Here is a 17113-nt window from a genome sequence, read left to right on the forward strand (position 1 = left end):
GAATCTGGTCCTGTACACAGAACCGCCTGACTGATGTGCCGCATTGTCCCCTCCCATGGCTACCGTGTCCTGCATACTAAGGTCCTTGAGCCAGCTGCGAATCAAAAGTCAACTCTTTTATATTCGACTCAGATTTCCTGAGCCCCAATAATGTTAACGCCTTGGGGAGGAGGAGGGGAGGAAGGCATGTTGGTCGGGTTTAGCCTTCAGGTGACATCTCTGTCCTTTGTCAGGACTTACTAGCACCAAGAACGAGTGAAGGCGGAGTCAGCTGCATTTTCTTATTATGGACTTTGATTCCTAGGGGTTATTTATTTTGTGGTTCATTGGCAAATCTTGTCTTTACTTTGGGTTTGACATAATCAGTTCTGTGCGTCGGGTGGCCCATTCTTTTATGTTACTTGCACGAGCATTGGGGAATGTCTTTGGAATGACCATCCTAATTATCTCCCCAACCGAGGTCATGAGGAGGACAGCTTAACAAGAGGGAATGAACAGGCAGATCCGATACTGGAATTTTCTATCATTTTGAGCTAGACAGACGTGGGGAGCTGCAGGGCTCAGCAGGGAGGATGAGAGGGTACCTCCTCTTGTGTGGGGGGAGGAACCTCCAAGTGGAGCGTGTACTCAGGTGCATTTGGTTGGCTTTACAGACCCTAGAGCAGTAGATGGGTCCACATGGAGACGGCCAGAGGCAACTCAGTGGGTGGAGCATTGTGCCACTCTCAGACCTCACAGGCTTTCCCTCTAGAAAAAAATTGCCACATGAATCATGCTCCAGTGTGTTCTAAGGTAGCACCCAGACACGTGCTCAGATGCGTGGGGTCATTCCCACGTCACTGGACCTCCCGCCCTGCCTCCAGCCATAAGCCCTCCAGATGTTGCCATTCATTTATGCTTCAACAACCCAGACCATCCTTTTCCGTGTAGAGCAGACCACGCCTCTGGGGCCCGATGTCCCCTTTGGGACTGGCTATTGCCGACCCTTGGCTCCTATGAGTCAACCTGGTAAATCTGCCAGCCCCCTTCACATCCAGCCTGGAAGCCCATGCTGCCAGGAGGCCTTTGGGCTCCCAGGTGAGGCCTACAAACCCACCTCCAGGCCACACAGCATCTAGTGAGCACTTATGCTCCACTCCAGTCATTATTATTTCTGCATATTGATCTCCCCCTCTAGACTGGGAACTTCTTATCTCTGGGTCCCTAGCACCAGGACCTAAATGAACAGAGGACGGGTACTCAATCCCTTTTTATTAGCGCAATTTAAAAATATTAAAACATTTCTAGGCATGGGGTATGTTTAGAAAATTTAACCATCTGGGTAAGAGGTCTTCAAATATTTCTTAGGCATGTTTTGTTATTTAGAAATGAAATTGCACTTTGGTTATAAAGTGTTTACGGTATAGCGAGAAACATGCAAAACACCACAATCATAAACCATAAAAGTCCTAGAAGAAAACAGAGGCAGTAACTCCGTGACTTCACTCTTGACAGTATTTTTTTGGATCTGACTCAAAAGGCAATGGTAACAAAAACGAAAATAAACAAATGGGACTACGACAAACTAAAACGCTTCTGTACGGTGAAGGAAACCATCACCAACATAAAAAGGCAGCCTACTAAGTGGAGAAAATATTTGCAAATCATATATATGATAAGGAATTAATATCCAAAATATATATATAGGGCTCATATAGCTCAAAAACAAACAAAAACACAAATAATCAAATTTGAAAAATGGGCAGAGGATTTGCATAGATAATTTCTCTAAAGAGAACATACAGATGGCCCACAGATACATGAAAAGATGATCAGGGAAATGTAGATCAAAACCACAGTGAGATGTCACTTCACACCTGTCAGAATGGCCATTATCAAAGGGACAACAAAAAACAAGTGCTGGAGAGAATGTGGAGAAAAGGGAACTCTTGTGCACGGCAGGTGGATATGGTAAACTGGTGCAGCCACTGTGGGAAAGAGTACAGAGATTCCTCAAAAAATTAAAACTGGAACTACATTATGACCCTGCAATTCCACTTCTGGTATTTCTCTGAAGAAAACAAAAGCGCTAATTTGAAAAGATATATGCGCTTCTGTGTTCATTACAGCATTATTTACAATAGCTAAGATATAGAAACAACCTAAGTGCCCATCAATAGATGAATGGATAAAGAAGAGGTGGTACATGTGTACAATGGAATATTACTCAGCCATAAAAAGATTGAAATCTTGCCATTTGCAGCAACATGGATGGACCTTGAGGGCATTATGTTGAGTGAAATAAGTCAAAGAGAAATACCACATAATCCCACTTATATGTGGAACTGAAAAGAAACCAAGACAAACGAACAAACAAAACAAAACCCAGAGATTTAGAGAACAGACTGATGGTTGCCAGAGGGGAGGAGGCGTTGGGTGGTGGGTGGAAGGGGTGAAGGGGGTCCAGAGGTACAAACTCTCAGATATAAATGTCATGGGTATGTAATGTATAGAATATATTGTAAATTTGAAAGTTGCTAAAAAGCAAATCTTGAAAGTTCCCAATACAAGAAAAAAAAATGTTGTAACTTTGGGGACAGATGGCAACTAGACTCGCTGGGTAACCATTTTGCGATGTGGAATCATTATGCTGTACATCTGAAACTAACATAATATTGTATGCCAGTTATACTTCAAAAAACACACACAAAAACAAACATGGGTGAACCCGCCATGCAGCCCAGCCACACGGCTTCTGGGACAAAAGCACTTATCTCAGAAGCAGATACCTTCTCAGGGGCAGCCTGTCCTGGCCAAACAAGTACCCACAACCCTGCGAGAGGGCCCCTCAGGCGCCTCTCAGGCTGCAGAATGGCTCAGGCAGTCTCTCCAGAGTCTTGCAAAGACAACTTCTGAAACACTCGGGATTTTTCCCTCGGGGCATCCATGAGAAATTTTCAAAGGGAAAATCCAAGTGTCTTATTGGTTGTGAGTGGGAGAATACTAAAATCTCAATTCAGAGGCCCTGCCTGCTCTGGAAGGGGAGACGCCAGCTGGCTGTGTTTAGTTCCTGGGCTTTGAGGGCTCTGAGTGCAGGAGGCTTGGTGGGAAGCAAAGGTTTTCTTTGGCGGCCAAGGCCCTGGGTGGTTAATGCGTTTATTGATGTTGTTTTAGCTTAGACTGCGAATGCTCTCACCAACAAGAGCAAGGGCCCAGTGCAGAGCTGTCCCGCCCAGCCTGGAAAATGCTCCAAATCAAATTGTTCTATTCTAAAGCCCCTGAAGGAGATGCCAGCATTTTCAAGGCAGATTTCCAGTTTTTTAACGTGCTTCTCCCACAGGCATCCCTACGGGATGGACAGGCTGTGTGCTCTGCAAAGAAGGGGTTCCGCCTTTGGCCGGAGGTAAGTGTGGATCCCTGCATCACCCCACAGGGAGCCCTGCACACAGGCAGGCGACTCCAGCTGCTGTGGACGCACTTTCCTTCTGCAGATGGATGACCAAGGGCCTGGGTTTCCGGAGTGACTGGATGAGCTGTGCTGTGTTATTTTCAGTGTGAGTGCTTATTACTGATTTTACTACAAACAGCTTTTCACCAAGACAACACTCAAACATGCCCCTCTAACTTCGTAGGAGGCCTGAGGGCATGTACATTTGGCCAGGTGGAAGCATTCCTGTTGAGCCAGTCCCCAGCGGGGGCCACCTGGAAGTATCTGCTGGTGCCTGGCTTCCTGGCACCTACCGGGGACACACACTGTGCCTACACCATTCTGGTACATTTCCCTTTTCTGAACAATGAACACTGTCTACATCAATGGCCAGTAGAATGGAGTCACTTAACAGAGGAAGCTTGACGATGCCAGGTGGCAGCTGACCTTTACTTAGATGGGCACAGAGGGAAAAAATGGAAGATTCTAAAAGCAGCACCGGTAAAAATCTTGGGCTCTGAACTGCCTAGATTAGAATGACTGTGTGTGACATTCGCCACCTGACTTGTTTCCATTGTGCTTCACTCCTCATCTGGAAAATAAGGATGATATGAAACCCTAAGAATACTTTTGGGTTGTATTCTAATGATTATATGTGAAAAACGCACACAGAGTGCTTATGAAGTGACTGGCTGTAGGGACAGAGTCCCAGAGAGCAGTTTCTAGACTCTCGACCTCACGTGGAAAGGTGCCGGCTCGGGTAGCAGATGGCTGTCAGCTGTGATCAAATGGCCGTCAGCTGTAACCAGTAGCCACTAGCCACTAATATAACTGCTGTGGCTACGCTAGCAAGCACAGATTGCGGCTAGCAAGTGAGGTTAGCAAGCGGATTATGGATTGTGGATCGTGTTGATCCTACTTCCTGTCTTGCCCAGCCACCAGCGATACTGGGGTGCAGGAAGACCCTTTGTTAGGGTACTGGCGGATGTTTGCTTTTGTGTCTCAACCAGCCGCCATTGAGAATATAGAGGTATGACTCCTCTATCTACGGCTCGGTTGTTGTTCCTTTTTGGCCTCCCCATATCCTGCGTTCTTGTGCGGGGAATGGGAGCTGAGTCTCTGTATTACACTGGTGCATAGTATGTGCTCAGTACAAATTTGCTGAAATAATTACTCTCTGGGGATAACATGCTTTCGATTTGCCTTGAAAATGACATACGCACAGAAGATGAAAAAGGCTGACTTGCTGTCCCTTCTGAGACTCTATAATGCAGGGTCTCTGGCCCCGCTCTCAGCAGGTAGACACAGAATATGGTGAGGCCAAAAAGGAACAACAACGGAGCCATAGATAGGGGAGTCATACCACTATATTCTAGATGGCGGCTGGTTGACACAAAGGCAAACATCCGCCAGTACCCCAACAAGGGGTCTTCCTGCACCCCAGTCTCGCTGGTGGCTGGGCAAGACACAGGAAGTAGGATCAACACAATCTGCAATGTAATCCGCTTGCTAACCGCACTTTTTAGCCGCAATCTGCACCTGCTAGAGCAGCCATGGCAGGTATATCAGTGGCCAGTGGCTAACTGGTTACAGCTGATGGCCATCTACTACCCAAGCCAGCACCTTTCCACGCGAGGTCGAGAGTGGAAACTGCTCTCTGGGGCTCCGTCCCTACAGACTCCCTCTGGAATCTCTAATCTCAGTGAGCGGGGGTGGAGGGAGTGGGGGTGAAGGGCAAAGCCTTGGAACGGTCAAGATATTGCAGAGGTATTGAGAAACAACAGATAGGGCCTGATGACTTGGCAATGGGAAGCCATCTGAAAACCCATTTTGAGTATTTATGAGAAGGGAGAAATCAGTGAAACTGAGGTAGAAAGAGGGGAGGCAAGGCCCTCAGGGCACCCAAAGGTTAGAAAGAAGCCCCCACAAGAGTTCTTTTCTTTATCCTGGACCAGGGGTCCTGCAGGACACAGAGCTGAAAGGGCCAGGCAGGGGGCTGGGCCTCCTAGGGGCTTCTCACAGGTTTGTCAGGTAACCCAGGGCTCGTTCAGCCCTTCAGAGTTCCCACCTGGAGGACAGGGGTAACCTCCAGAGAAGGGGCCCCGGCAGCTCTGATTCCACTCTGAGTCTTCCCACAAGCCCATCGCAGCTGAGAGCTTTCACCAGAAGCTCCCTGTTCGAAGCAGCGCTGGAGAATTAAGCAATAATGTGCACCACACTTGGAATGACAGCAGACTGGTGCACAGGAAAAGCTAGTACCTCCCCAAACTCCATTCTGTGCCATGCTAGCAGTCTCTTTTGGATTCTTGACTCATGACTTGGAAAAGGCAATGCCCGGTTCATGATTAGGAGCCGTGCTGTCACCACACCACGGCCACAGCTCAGTGTGTGCCATGGAGACTCAGAGGCTGCAGGGACATCATGCTGACAGTCACAGGCTCCTGCCTCAGGGCACCGTGCAGACTTACTTGTTAAGGATTTTGGCTCTCTTCGCACTTGAAAAATTCTCCAGTTGCAGGGATTCTTGAGTGAGGAACGCCACAGCCAGGTGAAAGTAGTTGTTCCACAGCTGAAACCAAAAAGGGGGACAGGCTGAGGCATCTGTGCTTCAGGGCGGCCCTCGGCTGTGCCGAGGAGGCCCCCTGCCAGCGCACGCTCCTGGAGCGTCTCGGAAACCACACTTCCTCTGCGCAACTCGCTCACAGCCACCGGCCGTGGGTCAGGGCTCAGAGTGGGCTCCCCGGGCACGTGCTCCAGACCCAGCCGGACCGCTGGCCAAGGCATCAGCCCTCCTCCCCCTGCCTGGTGTTCCGCCCAGAACAGTGGGAATCTCCGCGGTACCTACCTTGGGGGGGGGTAAATATTAACACGTGCGGAGACGTCCGCTGGCGCCCCGCATCCAGGAGCGTGTGACAAAGGTTAGCGCCTTTACAGCAAATAGATTTCTGTAATTTATGATCTTTTCTGATACTAAAAAAGTATATAAATGCTACACGGTTAAGGAAAACAGATATAAAAAATCAAGCATTTTGTATTTAGAGGACACACAGACTGCACGGGGCGCAAAAGACTGTTTGCTGTGACATGACTGTGTCGTCCTAGAGCTGGCCACTGTGGAGCTGTGTGTGTGGATGTGGTGACAGACACTTGCCGTGACAAACACGTTCTTCAACAAGAAACGTTGTGAAAGGGAGATTTCCTGAAGTCGTGGAACCGATACCCGCCCCCATGTCAATGTTGCAATCAGGTGGCGATAATGAAAATGAACCAAGGCTTCTCGGATCACAAAGACCGATGCTGTGCTTGCTTATTGGAGTTCAATAAACGGCAGCACCATCCACCTTGCTCGGGGACTCTGGGCTTGGTCCCTTCCTGCATCCCATCGGATCAATGAGTAAGTCCATCGGTCTTCACCTTATCAGTACCTCCCAAACCCATCCGTGTGTGACAGTCCGCATGGCACCCTCCCAGCAACCAGCACGGCCTGTGGCCTGTTTCCTGCCGCTGACCTTGTCCCTGTCAAACCCACTGTCCACAGCGCAGCCAGAGGAACCCACACCAGCCGGAGGCTGCCTGGCCCTGGCTTGAGCCCCTCGGCGAGCTTCGCACACCTTTGGGGTCAGGAAAGACCCTGAGGGTGAGTGACTGCCTCGCTCCAGCCGCCTCCCTGTCGCAGCCTTTGCACTCACAGGACTCACCCAGTCTGCCCATCAGGGCCCTGGACTTGGCCTCTACAGACATGTGGCCCACCCCCTTCTCCTCCCTCAGGTGTCTCACACCTGGAGCAGGTGTGTTCGCCTTCTTGCCCTCCCAGCACCGCCATGTGTCCCTACAATGACACTCAGTTCCCCCTTATGTGCAGGCACTGGAGTCCTGACTTAATCATCCTCTCTGAGCCCCACAATGGGTCGGGGGGTGGAGGGATCCATGTCTGGCACAGAGAAAGCGATCGAGCAATAAGAACCAATAATTGAGGGATGAACCCACTGGGAGTTCTCAGATGCAACATTAGAACCCAGGGACACTGCCTCCAGATCGCTTCCATCTGCTCCCTCCCCAGAGGGTGGCACCGTGGCTGGGAGGTGTGGGGAGGGTGTGAGAGGCAAGTGGGGAGGCCCCCAGGAACTGCAGTAGGGGGCTCAGAGAGTGGTTCTTACAGCTACTCCTCGGCTCTGGAGCACAGGGCTGTTTTCTGGAGGAGGAACTGAGCATGCTCATAGCAGACGACATTTCGGGGAGCCTTCCACCTGCACCAGTGGGAAAGAGCCTGGACCATCAGGGTTCCCACTGCACCTCAAAGCTCTAGCACACCTTCAAGGACATTTGTGCGTGTCGGTTTTCTCAGTTCCAAAACAGGGATAATATTTATTATATCAAATGAGAGAGTTGCAAAGAGTTCTACAAAACTAAGGCATTAACAGTATTGATTCTATTTTTAGTCACCTGTGAAGTAAGTGGAAATGTTCAAGTATGACTATAAGAAAGAGTGTGCTGGGCTTCCTCTTAACCCAAAGCCGCAGCTCACAGGTGAAGTGGAAGAAGGATCCTGAGTGAGGCGCCCTGAACTTACAGCCCACACCCCACCACGGCCCACAAAACCCTGTTTTTTCTTAGCCCCTTTGACATAAAAGGGGGGCTCGGGTCCCTCAAGTACAAGTTGCACCTCCCACTCTGGCCTCCCGTCTCCTGGTCATGCCCTCCTGTCCCAGCACTGGCAGGAGTGACCGGCCACGTTCAGGTGTGACCTGAGAACCATAGCTGGGCACAGCGACAACAGGCCCCACAAATGCACAGAGGGATTTTAACAGACACCGGCTGCCCTGCCTGCACGAACAACATCCGCAAAAACGTGGATGCTTCCTCTTAGGTGCCAGCGTCACTAACTCCCTGTCCCTTCTTTTCATTCCTGTGTGCTGAGTCTGATGTCTCCTCAGAAACCTGCCCCAGGAGAGGTTGAAGGGAACTGAGTAGTCAGGGGCCCTGAAGGGGGTTCCTCCCTCCGCGCGCCTGGCGATGGAGCACTTCTACCTGGAACGCCAGACAGGAGGGGCCAGGAGGACATTTTTATTTCCTTAGGGGTGGACAGGCTGCATCAGGCTGTCAGCGCCCCAGAAATCCATGGGCCACTGTCAGAGCACAAGCACGGTGACGCTGACCCCCAGGGCTCGGGAGCTTCTGGCACAAGGCCTCATCACTTCCGTGCCATTCCTGCTAAAGGGGGGTAGCCTGGGTTTCGCCACGAGAAGGCTTGAGACAGCCACATTGAGAGGCCTGCAAATAACAGGCCCGCGCGCTTCAGAAGTGTCAAGGTCAGAGTTAAGAAAGAGTGAGGAGCTGTTCTAGCCTGAAAGAGATGGAGGAGACACAGAAACTGAATGTGTAGATGCCGACAAGGAGCACAGAGGATTTTCAGGGCAGTGAAAATATCCACAGGACACCATAATGACGGATCCAAGTCCACAGAATGGCCAACAGCCAGAGTGAGCCCTCATGTGAGCTACGGGCTATGGGTGGCTACGGCGTGTCAGGCAGGTTCATTGACGGTTTAACGGAGGCACTGTTCTGGTGGGGATGGTGTTAGTGGGGACACGGTGCCTGTGTGGGGACAGGTGGCATATGGGAAGTCGCTGTACCTTCTGTTCAATTTGGCTGTGGACCTAAACTGCTCTAAGAAAATTAGGTCTTTACAAAAATCACATAAAACACAAGTGTGAAAGCAACTGTAAGCAATGCGTATGACCACTGTGGTGGGTGATGAGGACTCTGAAGGATGTGACGGGGATGCCTGAGCTTAAATGGGGTCTGAGGACTCGTGGCAGTGACGATACTGTACGTCTCCTGATCTGGGCCGTCACCCGTAGTTACGCAGGACAGAGTCCCTGCTTGGAGATGTGCCCGGCAGTATTGGGGTCAGATTGTTAGCTTTGTACTGGAAGGTGAAGAAACAGCTCTTTTCTCCTGCACTTGTCAGAAACGAGGGGCAGACTGAGGAGGAGCAGGGGAAGCAGCCCTCAGGGTCGGTTAGTTGAAGGAGAAGGAAGTGTCAGGAGAAGGAACAGTGCGGTGAACCTGAGCATGTAAGAACATAACGATTTGCCTTGTCAAAGCACAAGCTGCCTGAAGGCTGCCTCCGCCACATGGCACCGAAGCACACCCCTTGAGGGTCAGCAGTGGGCACCCTTTGGGATGAACAACCATCCACACACACTTCACCCCTGCCAAGCTCAAGGAGCTACGTTGGGCCAAAAGGGCACATTGCTGCGTGTGGGTATGAAGGGCGGCATCCAGGGAAACAAACTCATGAGACAGTGAACAGTGCAGTAATCCCTGACAAGCTAGGAAAAAGGAGTCCACACTCACAGCAGCCATTCATGAAACATACAGAAATCTACCCAGCAGGGAATGGGCTAGGCTGATACGGACAAAGTGAAAAAAACGTCATGAAGGACACACACACACACACACACACACACACACACACACACACACACACACACACAGATCTAAATATTCAGGTATAGGGTGGGAAAATAAATATTGCAAAGTATTCCTCCAAATACTGTAACATTTCCCCTACATCTATTTATAAATTCAATGGCCTTCCAATTAAAATACAAGAGGCATTAAAACAAAAAGGTCAACAAGCTTACTTTGAATTTTACATGGAAGAAGAAATACAAAAGAAGATCCAAGATGATTTTGAAAGAGCGCGTTAATAGGGAAGCCCTGACTCTACTAGATGGGTATAAAGCCAGTAGGTAATAACACAGAAAACAGAACTGATAAACACGCCTTTGCAATTATGTTAACAGTGGCATTTCAAATCACTGGGGAAAGCAGAACCTATTCATGAAATGAAGTAGAGAAAAGTGAAGAGTTTAACTTCACTTTTAGTGATTGGAAAGTTAAAAAAAAAGATTAATCTAATAACTTAGGTTATTAGATTAAGTCCTAAGGTACCTATCCTTATTTTTTCTATACATTTTCAATTTTAAATGTCTATCTTAACAGCAGTATAGAACGTAAGTATAAAATATACCAAGTACTAAATATCTGGAAATGTTATCTTTTTCACGATTTGATTTTTTTTTCTTATTTTCTCTGCCTAATGCTTGTTCTCTGCCTAAGATTAGTGATTGGAAAGTTAAAAAAACAAAAACAAAAAAACATACCTACAAAGGTATTAGCAGATACTAACTACATAACAAAAAATAGTTACATTTATAACATCAAGGCAAAGAAGGATTTGCCAAGCAAACTAGAAACCACAAGAGCCATAAAAGAAATGACAGATTTGACTGTGGAAAAATTAAATATTTCTACATGATAAAACTTAACCCAAGACTAGGCTGTCGCAAAAATTTCAACTTACTAAAGCGTATGGCAAATAGCCTATAGAAAAATCAGCACAGGAAATGATCAGAAAGTTATTAGTAGTAGTAGGTAAGTTAATAGTAGAAATTCTCACAGCCAGTGAGTAGTCTCAGCCTAACTAGCAATCAGAGAAATTCCAACAAAAATAAGAATCAGCAATATTTAAGAAATTGATATTGCAGAAGATTCTAGAAAAACGGCATATCTCAAAGAAGGTTGCTGGGATTGCAAATTGCTAAAGCATTCTAGGATCTCTATCAGACTAACATTTCTTACCAGCCAGCCTGGCAATGCTTCCAGGAAGCTTTTCTACAGCAATGCAGCGCTGTGCATGTGTGAGACTGGTGACTATTCATGGTGGCGTTGCTAAGGGGGGAAATGGAAATAGCTGATAGGCCATCAGTGCGGGGATGCCTGCACAAATGTTGGTGCATTTAGATTGTGGAACATGGCAGAGCTGATAAACACATAGCATATGCTCCAATTCATGTTAAAAGCCAAAAGAAAGCATGCATAAGTCCATATAAATGCTTAACGAAGCATCAGGAAGGCCACACAACATCTGGGTAAAAGTGACCCTGCAGAGGGAGAAAGACTGAAAAGGGATCTTTCATGTTTTACTCAATGTGCTGGTTTATACTGCATGAATATTTTATGATGAGTAATGAATAATACTATATCTCTGTATTAGGACAAGTGAAAACAAGCATTAGGCAGAGAAAAAAGAAAAAAAAAATCAAATCGTGAAAAAGATAACATTTCCAGATATGTAGCACTTGGTATATTTTATACTTACATTCTATACTGCTGTTAAGATAGACATTTAAAATTCAAAAAGTATAGAAAAAATAAGGATAGGCACCTTAGGACTTAATCTAATAACCTATCATATTAGCTCTAAATTTTCGGGGGTGCGATGCAAAAGGGTAAGTGATGGGTGTGTAACTGTTGTTGTCTGCAACACAGTTTTGACTCAGACCTCCCACTGGGGGTGCAGAAATTCTTTAGGTTCCTTCTCAATGCTCAATTCCAGGAAACTCACATGCCATTTGCATCTGGATTCTTTTTTTTATTTGCAAACTTTAGTAAAAGAATCTAAGCAATAATAATGACAAAATCATTATTAGCAGAAACACATCCAGAGTACAATAGAACTGAAAGCACAAATATCAGATGCACAGGAAAAATCATGCCTAGCAAGATCTATCCTTAATACACACACGCACACAAGCACGCACACGCATGCACACACGCAAAGAAAGAGTAGGGCTGAAACTGGTGGACCAGCTGACCCAAGCCCAGGGGGACAGGGCGGGGTCTTCTGCCTTGCAAAGGCCAGTGCAGGCAGCACAAAGCCAGGAGAGAAGAACTACATCGGCGGAAATACTGAGTTCTAAAAGCCAGCAATGTACGCCCAGCCCTGGCGCCTCTTCTGCCGCTGCTCCCCTCCGCCTGTTAGGATGGTCTGGGACAATCTCGGCAGCCACACTGAGACACAGTGGCCTCCTGGCTCAGACTCCCTCTTGTTACTCTGATTCAGTACGTTCTCTTTGAAACAGCTCCATCTCCTCTTCCTTGCTAAATTGAGCAAGTACCTTGAAGGCATAATTTTCAGTCCTCAGGTTCCAATAGTACATATTGTAAATGCCATTTCCACCCCTTGCAGGGGAGACCAATTAAGTTCTAGGACCAGGAATAAAAGGTATTGGCTCAGATGAGCAATTTGTTTTAACATGATTTCCCAACCAAGCGCTGCATCTAACTCGTCTCTTACCTGCAGCTCAAAGTTGGCTTGATCCAGAAATTTCTTGTTCAGCATATCTGCATACTGATTAATCGCTCGCAGGAAGACTCTGAAAGATCAAGAGAAAATGACATAATTACGCACTTAGGCTGTGGCACCTCTGCAGGTTTGGCACTGAAATTAGGTACAACCCGGACTGCCGGGAACGGGAACTCTCCAAGTCCCGTGAAAAGGGCAGAGGTTTTGCCAATGAAAAACCCAGACAATTATAGGCCGATGTTCTCTAAATTAATCAAGGACATTAGCACATGCAGAATAAAAGAAACAGACCAAAATAACGGTGTCTGAAAGTAACATATGAAAAGTATCATTAAAAACCCTAATTTTAAAAAAGGTACAAATGAAATCCTTTTCTCAAGTCACAACATCTTAATGTCATATTATGAAATTGGTCTTTGCTTAGTTGGCTTTTTAAAGTTAAGCATTTGAATGCGCTGTTACTCACCAGCGTGGAAGTATGACTTCTTTCAGTATCATTTGTCCTGTACTCCAAATGCTAATTTGGGTCACTGTTTACTTGTTTAAATAAAACTTTAAGAGCTTTAATAGGTCTGAGAGTGATTGACTACGAACTTCAGATGGAATACTGATTCATTGATAATGTGCAATTTTAAGCACTGAGATACCTTAAACTTTCCCTTTTCTGTATGAAACATGCCATTTGAAAGGTCATAAATGGCTCCAGAGCTCTAGGCCTTTCACAAGCTTGCTCATTTAGTACATTTGTTTTATTACCGCTGGGAGTACTGACTATATAACACAGCTTAGTTCTCTAGATATTTCTTTTGAAATGACCCCTCTCTCTTTGCACAAAGGCAGGATGCAAGAGAATTAGCATTAGGTCACAGATAATAAACTTAATTACACTTCTCCATTTAAGCAGCAGGAAGCAGCTAGGGAGCGTAAGAGAAATCTAGGTTACCTACTAGGAACCGTGCTCTCTGACATGATCTTCTTAGCTAAGGAGGCCGGAAAAGCTCCGTGTTCCTGGCCGTCCCACAGCCACTAATGGTGGCCAGTCAGCATGGGAGGAGGGAGAAAGGGAGCGTGCAGCTGGGGCTTCAGGTCATCGGCATCACGACCCCGCCACGACCTGCCATCCCATACCTGCTGTCACTACGGCCTCTCTCATCCTCATCATGTCGCTACAGCTCTAAGGACGGGGCTTGTGACATCAGCTCAAGAAACCCAGCAGTGGGATCCAGGACTGAAACAGGTGCGACAAATGGCCTGCGATGGGGTTTGCTAGCTCTGTCAGCGTTGTCTGAATTCTTCCCTGGGGACATTAAATCTAACCGGAAAGGAAGAATTCGTATTTTAAGTGACTATGAATTGGAGGACATGGGGATCCTGGCAGTTTCATTAACCAAGAGCCCAGGCTGGGCAGCAGCATGCATGACCACGGTGTGCGATCAGATTTTGCAAATACAGGATGGATTTTATAATTCATTGGGGGACATAAGAGAAAAGACGAACACAGGGCACTTAGGGCACCTGACAAATGAATACAGCATCAGGAGAAAAATCGCTGAATTCAGGACATGCCTCGTGTGTACATAGACCCCCTGGAGACCCTCTTCAGCCTGTCAGTGTTGGACGGGCATCCCCTGTCTCACAAGGACAGGCTGCATGGCCAAAGAGGCGATGGTCTGCCTTGCCCACGTGACCCCTGGCGACTGTGTTCAGGTAGCATTCAATCCAGCAGTCAGAGATCCCCTCAGTGCGAGCGGAATGGGAGAACTTGCTGTCATTCCAGGGGCGGGCTCTCACGCAGCACAGAAAGAGTGCTACCAACATATCGTTGTTCATTAAGTTCTCGAACTTGGCTGTTCACTAGAGTGCCCTAGGGTCCTTATCAGCTTTAAGGAAGACCCTCTGTCTAGCTGTCTGTGATAACAATGACAAGTGGACTAAAACATGCGTTATTATTACGGGGCAATTATTTTGTCTCAAGACAGCACCCAAACAGTGGCAACAGGCTACTTCTAATTAAGCACTAGAAGAATTCCAGCCAGTTAAATACAGATATTTCTCAAAATGACTCTTTAAAAACCTATACCATGCAGAAATAACATGAAGGCCGAGCACAAACTTTTTAATGAACCGACAGCTCAGCAAGAGCAGTGCCTGCAAGAGTCTATAATTTACACGCACTGTACAGTTTTTGAAAAGCCAGGACACAAAACCAAATAAACACAGAATGGGAGTTGTACCAGGAAATCTACAGGGAAGATAAAATAAAAACTGTTATCAGGGCAGTAAACAAAGATGGGGTGACGTGCCCGCTTGGTGGACCCAGGGCAGCTTCACTTCCACAGAACGATCCAGGACACAGATAGAGCACATCCGACGGCCCACACATGATGGGATTAAAATCTTAGCTCCTCTGAAGCTGAATAATACTGAATGTCAACTATAATTTTATATATATATATATATATAGACACGGGATGTGGAGTACAGCACAGGGAACAGAGCCAGTGGAACTGTAACAGCTACATACTACATACGATGTCCGAGGGGTAGGAGATTGGGGGGGTTATCACTTTGTGAGGGGTGTAAATGTCTATTACATTGCTTTGTACACCTGAAACTAATAAGTAAATAAATAAAAACCCAACTTAACAATGCCCCAAGTCCACCTGAACATAAATCAATTATCTAACTAGGATACACGAAACCTAAACAGAGACTAACTTTTAGGCAAGACTATTATCTACTGTCATTCATAAGTTGATTTTAATACATGTCAAACTAGGGAAAATAAACAGGAAAAGAACTTTAGCAGCGTTTGTATAACAGTCTGCTTTCAGTCACAGAAGCATATGAAAATGATCACAAGCTAAGCCAAGTGACTGGATAGCGTGATGCCTTATTATTCTGAAATGAAGGGTTTGGACTTGGCTTGATACAGCGCAAGATCAAGTCCTTTGTGTTGTGAGGCAATGAGAGGGACAGTGGGCTGGCCCCTGTCTCCCTGGTGACGCCGTGCTGTGCGCTGTTGGAGTTGGGCTCAAGGACAGAGAAGCTCTCCAGACTATTCCCAAATGGTCCTCTTTGCTTATTCGCCCACGTGCCTGCAATGCCAAGGCAGCATCTGGTACATCACATATTCTCCCTAGATGTTCGTCACAGAAATGAATGAGTGGATGGATGGATGGATGGATGGATGGATGACGGATGGGTAGGTGGGTGGATGGATGGATGGATGGATGGATGGATGGATGGATGACGGATGACGGATCGCTAGATGGATGAGGATGGATGGGAGGGTAGGTGAATGGATATATGGATGAATAAGGGATGGACAGATGAAGGATGGATGAGCTGGCCCAGAATATCAGACGTTGACTCAGTCGAAGGGCTTATGGAGGCTAGAGCTAAATTGTTTAGTAGCCCGTGGCTCTCCCTAGAGTCCTTGCATTTTGAGTAGATTTTCCATGGTGAGGTTCTGCTCTTTTGAGGTTCTTGGTAACCAAATTTCTCATTAGGCATTTGGCATTTATGGCTGGGCACTTTCCCCTCACGCCCCTGCCGACCTCCTGTACTAGTCTCCTTGCTTCCCTCTGAAGTGAGTTTCTTGATGGCAGGAACCTTGTTCTTTGTATAACAGAATCCCCCAAAGCACAGAAAGAAATCTGTTGCCACTACGCATATTCTGAAATATTCTGGCCTAGGGAACTATTAGCTGATAACCACACTAACAGATGTCTCAGAATCAGTGGTATCCAGGACCTCCCACCAGCCAGACAAAATAAAAACAAACACACACGCACACACTCTGAGCCTGCTCCAGTGGAGAGGGAGAGAAACCACCTTTTGGCGATCCGAGTTTTGCTGTATTCTCTCCACTCAACGTCACTGTATATAAACTACAGGACACAGTGAACAGAGGTCACATGTGATGCTCATACCGTCGCAAAAACATGAGAACGAGATGCTTGCAGGTGATGGACAAGGGGCAGGACATGCCACTACTGTCCTGCTGGAAAAGCGAAGGACTCAGGAAAGATCAATCACTCCGTGAACCAATCACGTTACGTCTTATTCCCAGCCGTGAGAATTAAGCAATTTCCAAAACCCAGAGCTAATGGTGTGAGAATTAAATGCCTTCAGGGATGCTGTCCCACATGGTCAAAAGGGTAAGTCGATATTCAAATGAGTTCTTTTCAATCATTTTTAATCTACGAAAGGATTTATTTATGATCTAAAAATCTGGAAGATAAAACCAAACACAGAAATAAATAATGTAGAGAGAACCACAGGCAAATTACGTCATCCTAAAAATATTCAAAAAGCCCTACCGCTAAGACATTCAATCTATTCAAGGCAAGTGACGGTAACTTGTGATTTTAATGGCCTCACGGGAAGAAGTTCATCACCCTCTCTCTTCTTGGTAACCAATTCCTGTCGACCATCATCTTCATCAATCCTGCCACACTACCATTTTAATAATTGGGCTCCCATGGGGGGAGGGAGAGAGAAAGAGAGAGGGAGAGAGAGAGAGAGAGAAAGAAAGAGAGAGAGAG

At 46.8% G+C, this 17113-nt stretch overlaps 1 protein-coding gene across 2 annotated transcripts in view; it reads right to left on the reverse strand.

Annotated features, from left to right (window-relative positions):
- The window catches only part of DOCK1 (dedicator of cytokinesis 1), a 453094-nt gene that overhangs the window by 83058 nt on the left and 352923 nt on the right, over positions 1–17113 (reverse strand). For both annotated transcript variants that reach the window (XM_081074113.1, XM_081074112.1), the window contains exons 30-31: positions 12555–12633; positions 5875–5975 (exon numbers count right to left, since the gene is read on the reverse strand). In XM_081074113.1, coding sequence (XP_080930239.1) covers positions 5875–5975; positions 12555–12633 — 180 coding nt within the window. The remainder of the gene's footprint in view (positions 1–5874; positions 5976–12554; positions 12634–17113) is intronic.

This window comes from Rhinolophus hipposideros (genome assembly GCF_964194185.1).
Source record: "Rhinolophus hipposideros genome assembly, chromosome: 15".
Classification (NCBI taxonomy): Eukaryota; Metazoa; Chordata; class Mammalia; order Chiroptera; family Rhinolophidae; genus Rhinolophus; species Rhinolophus hipposideros.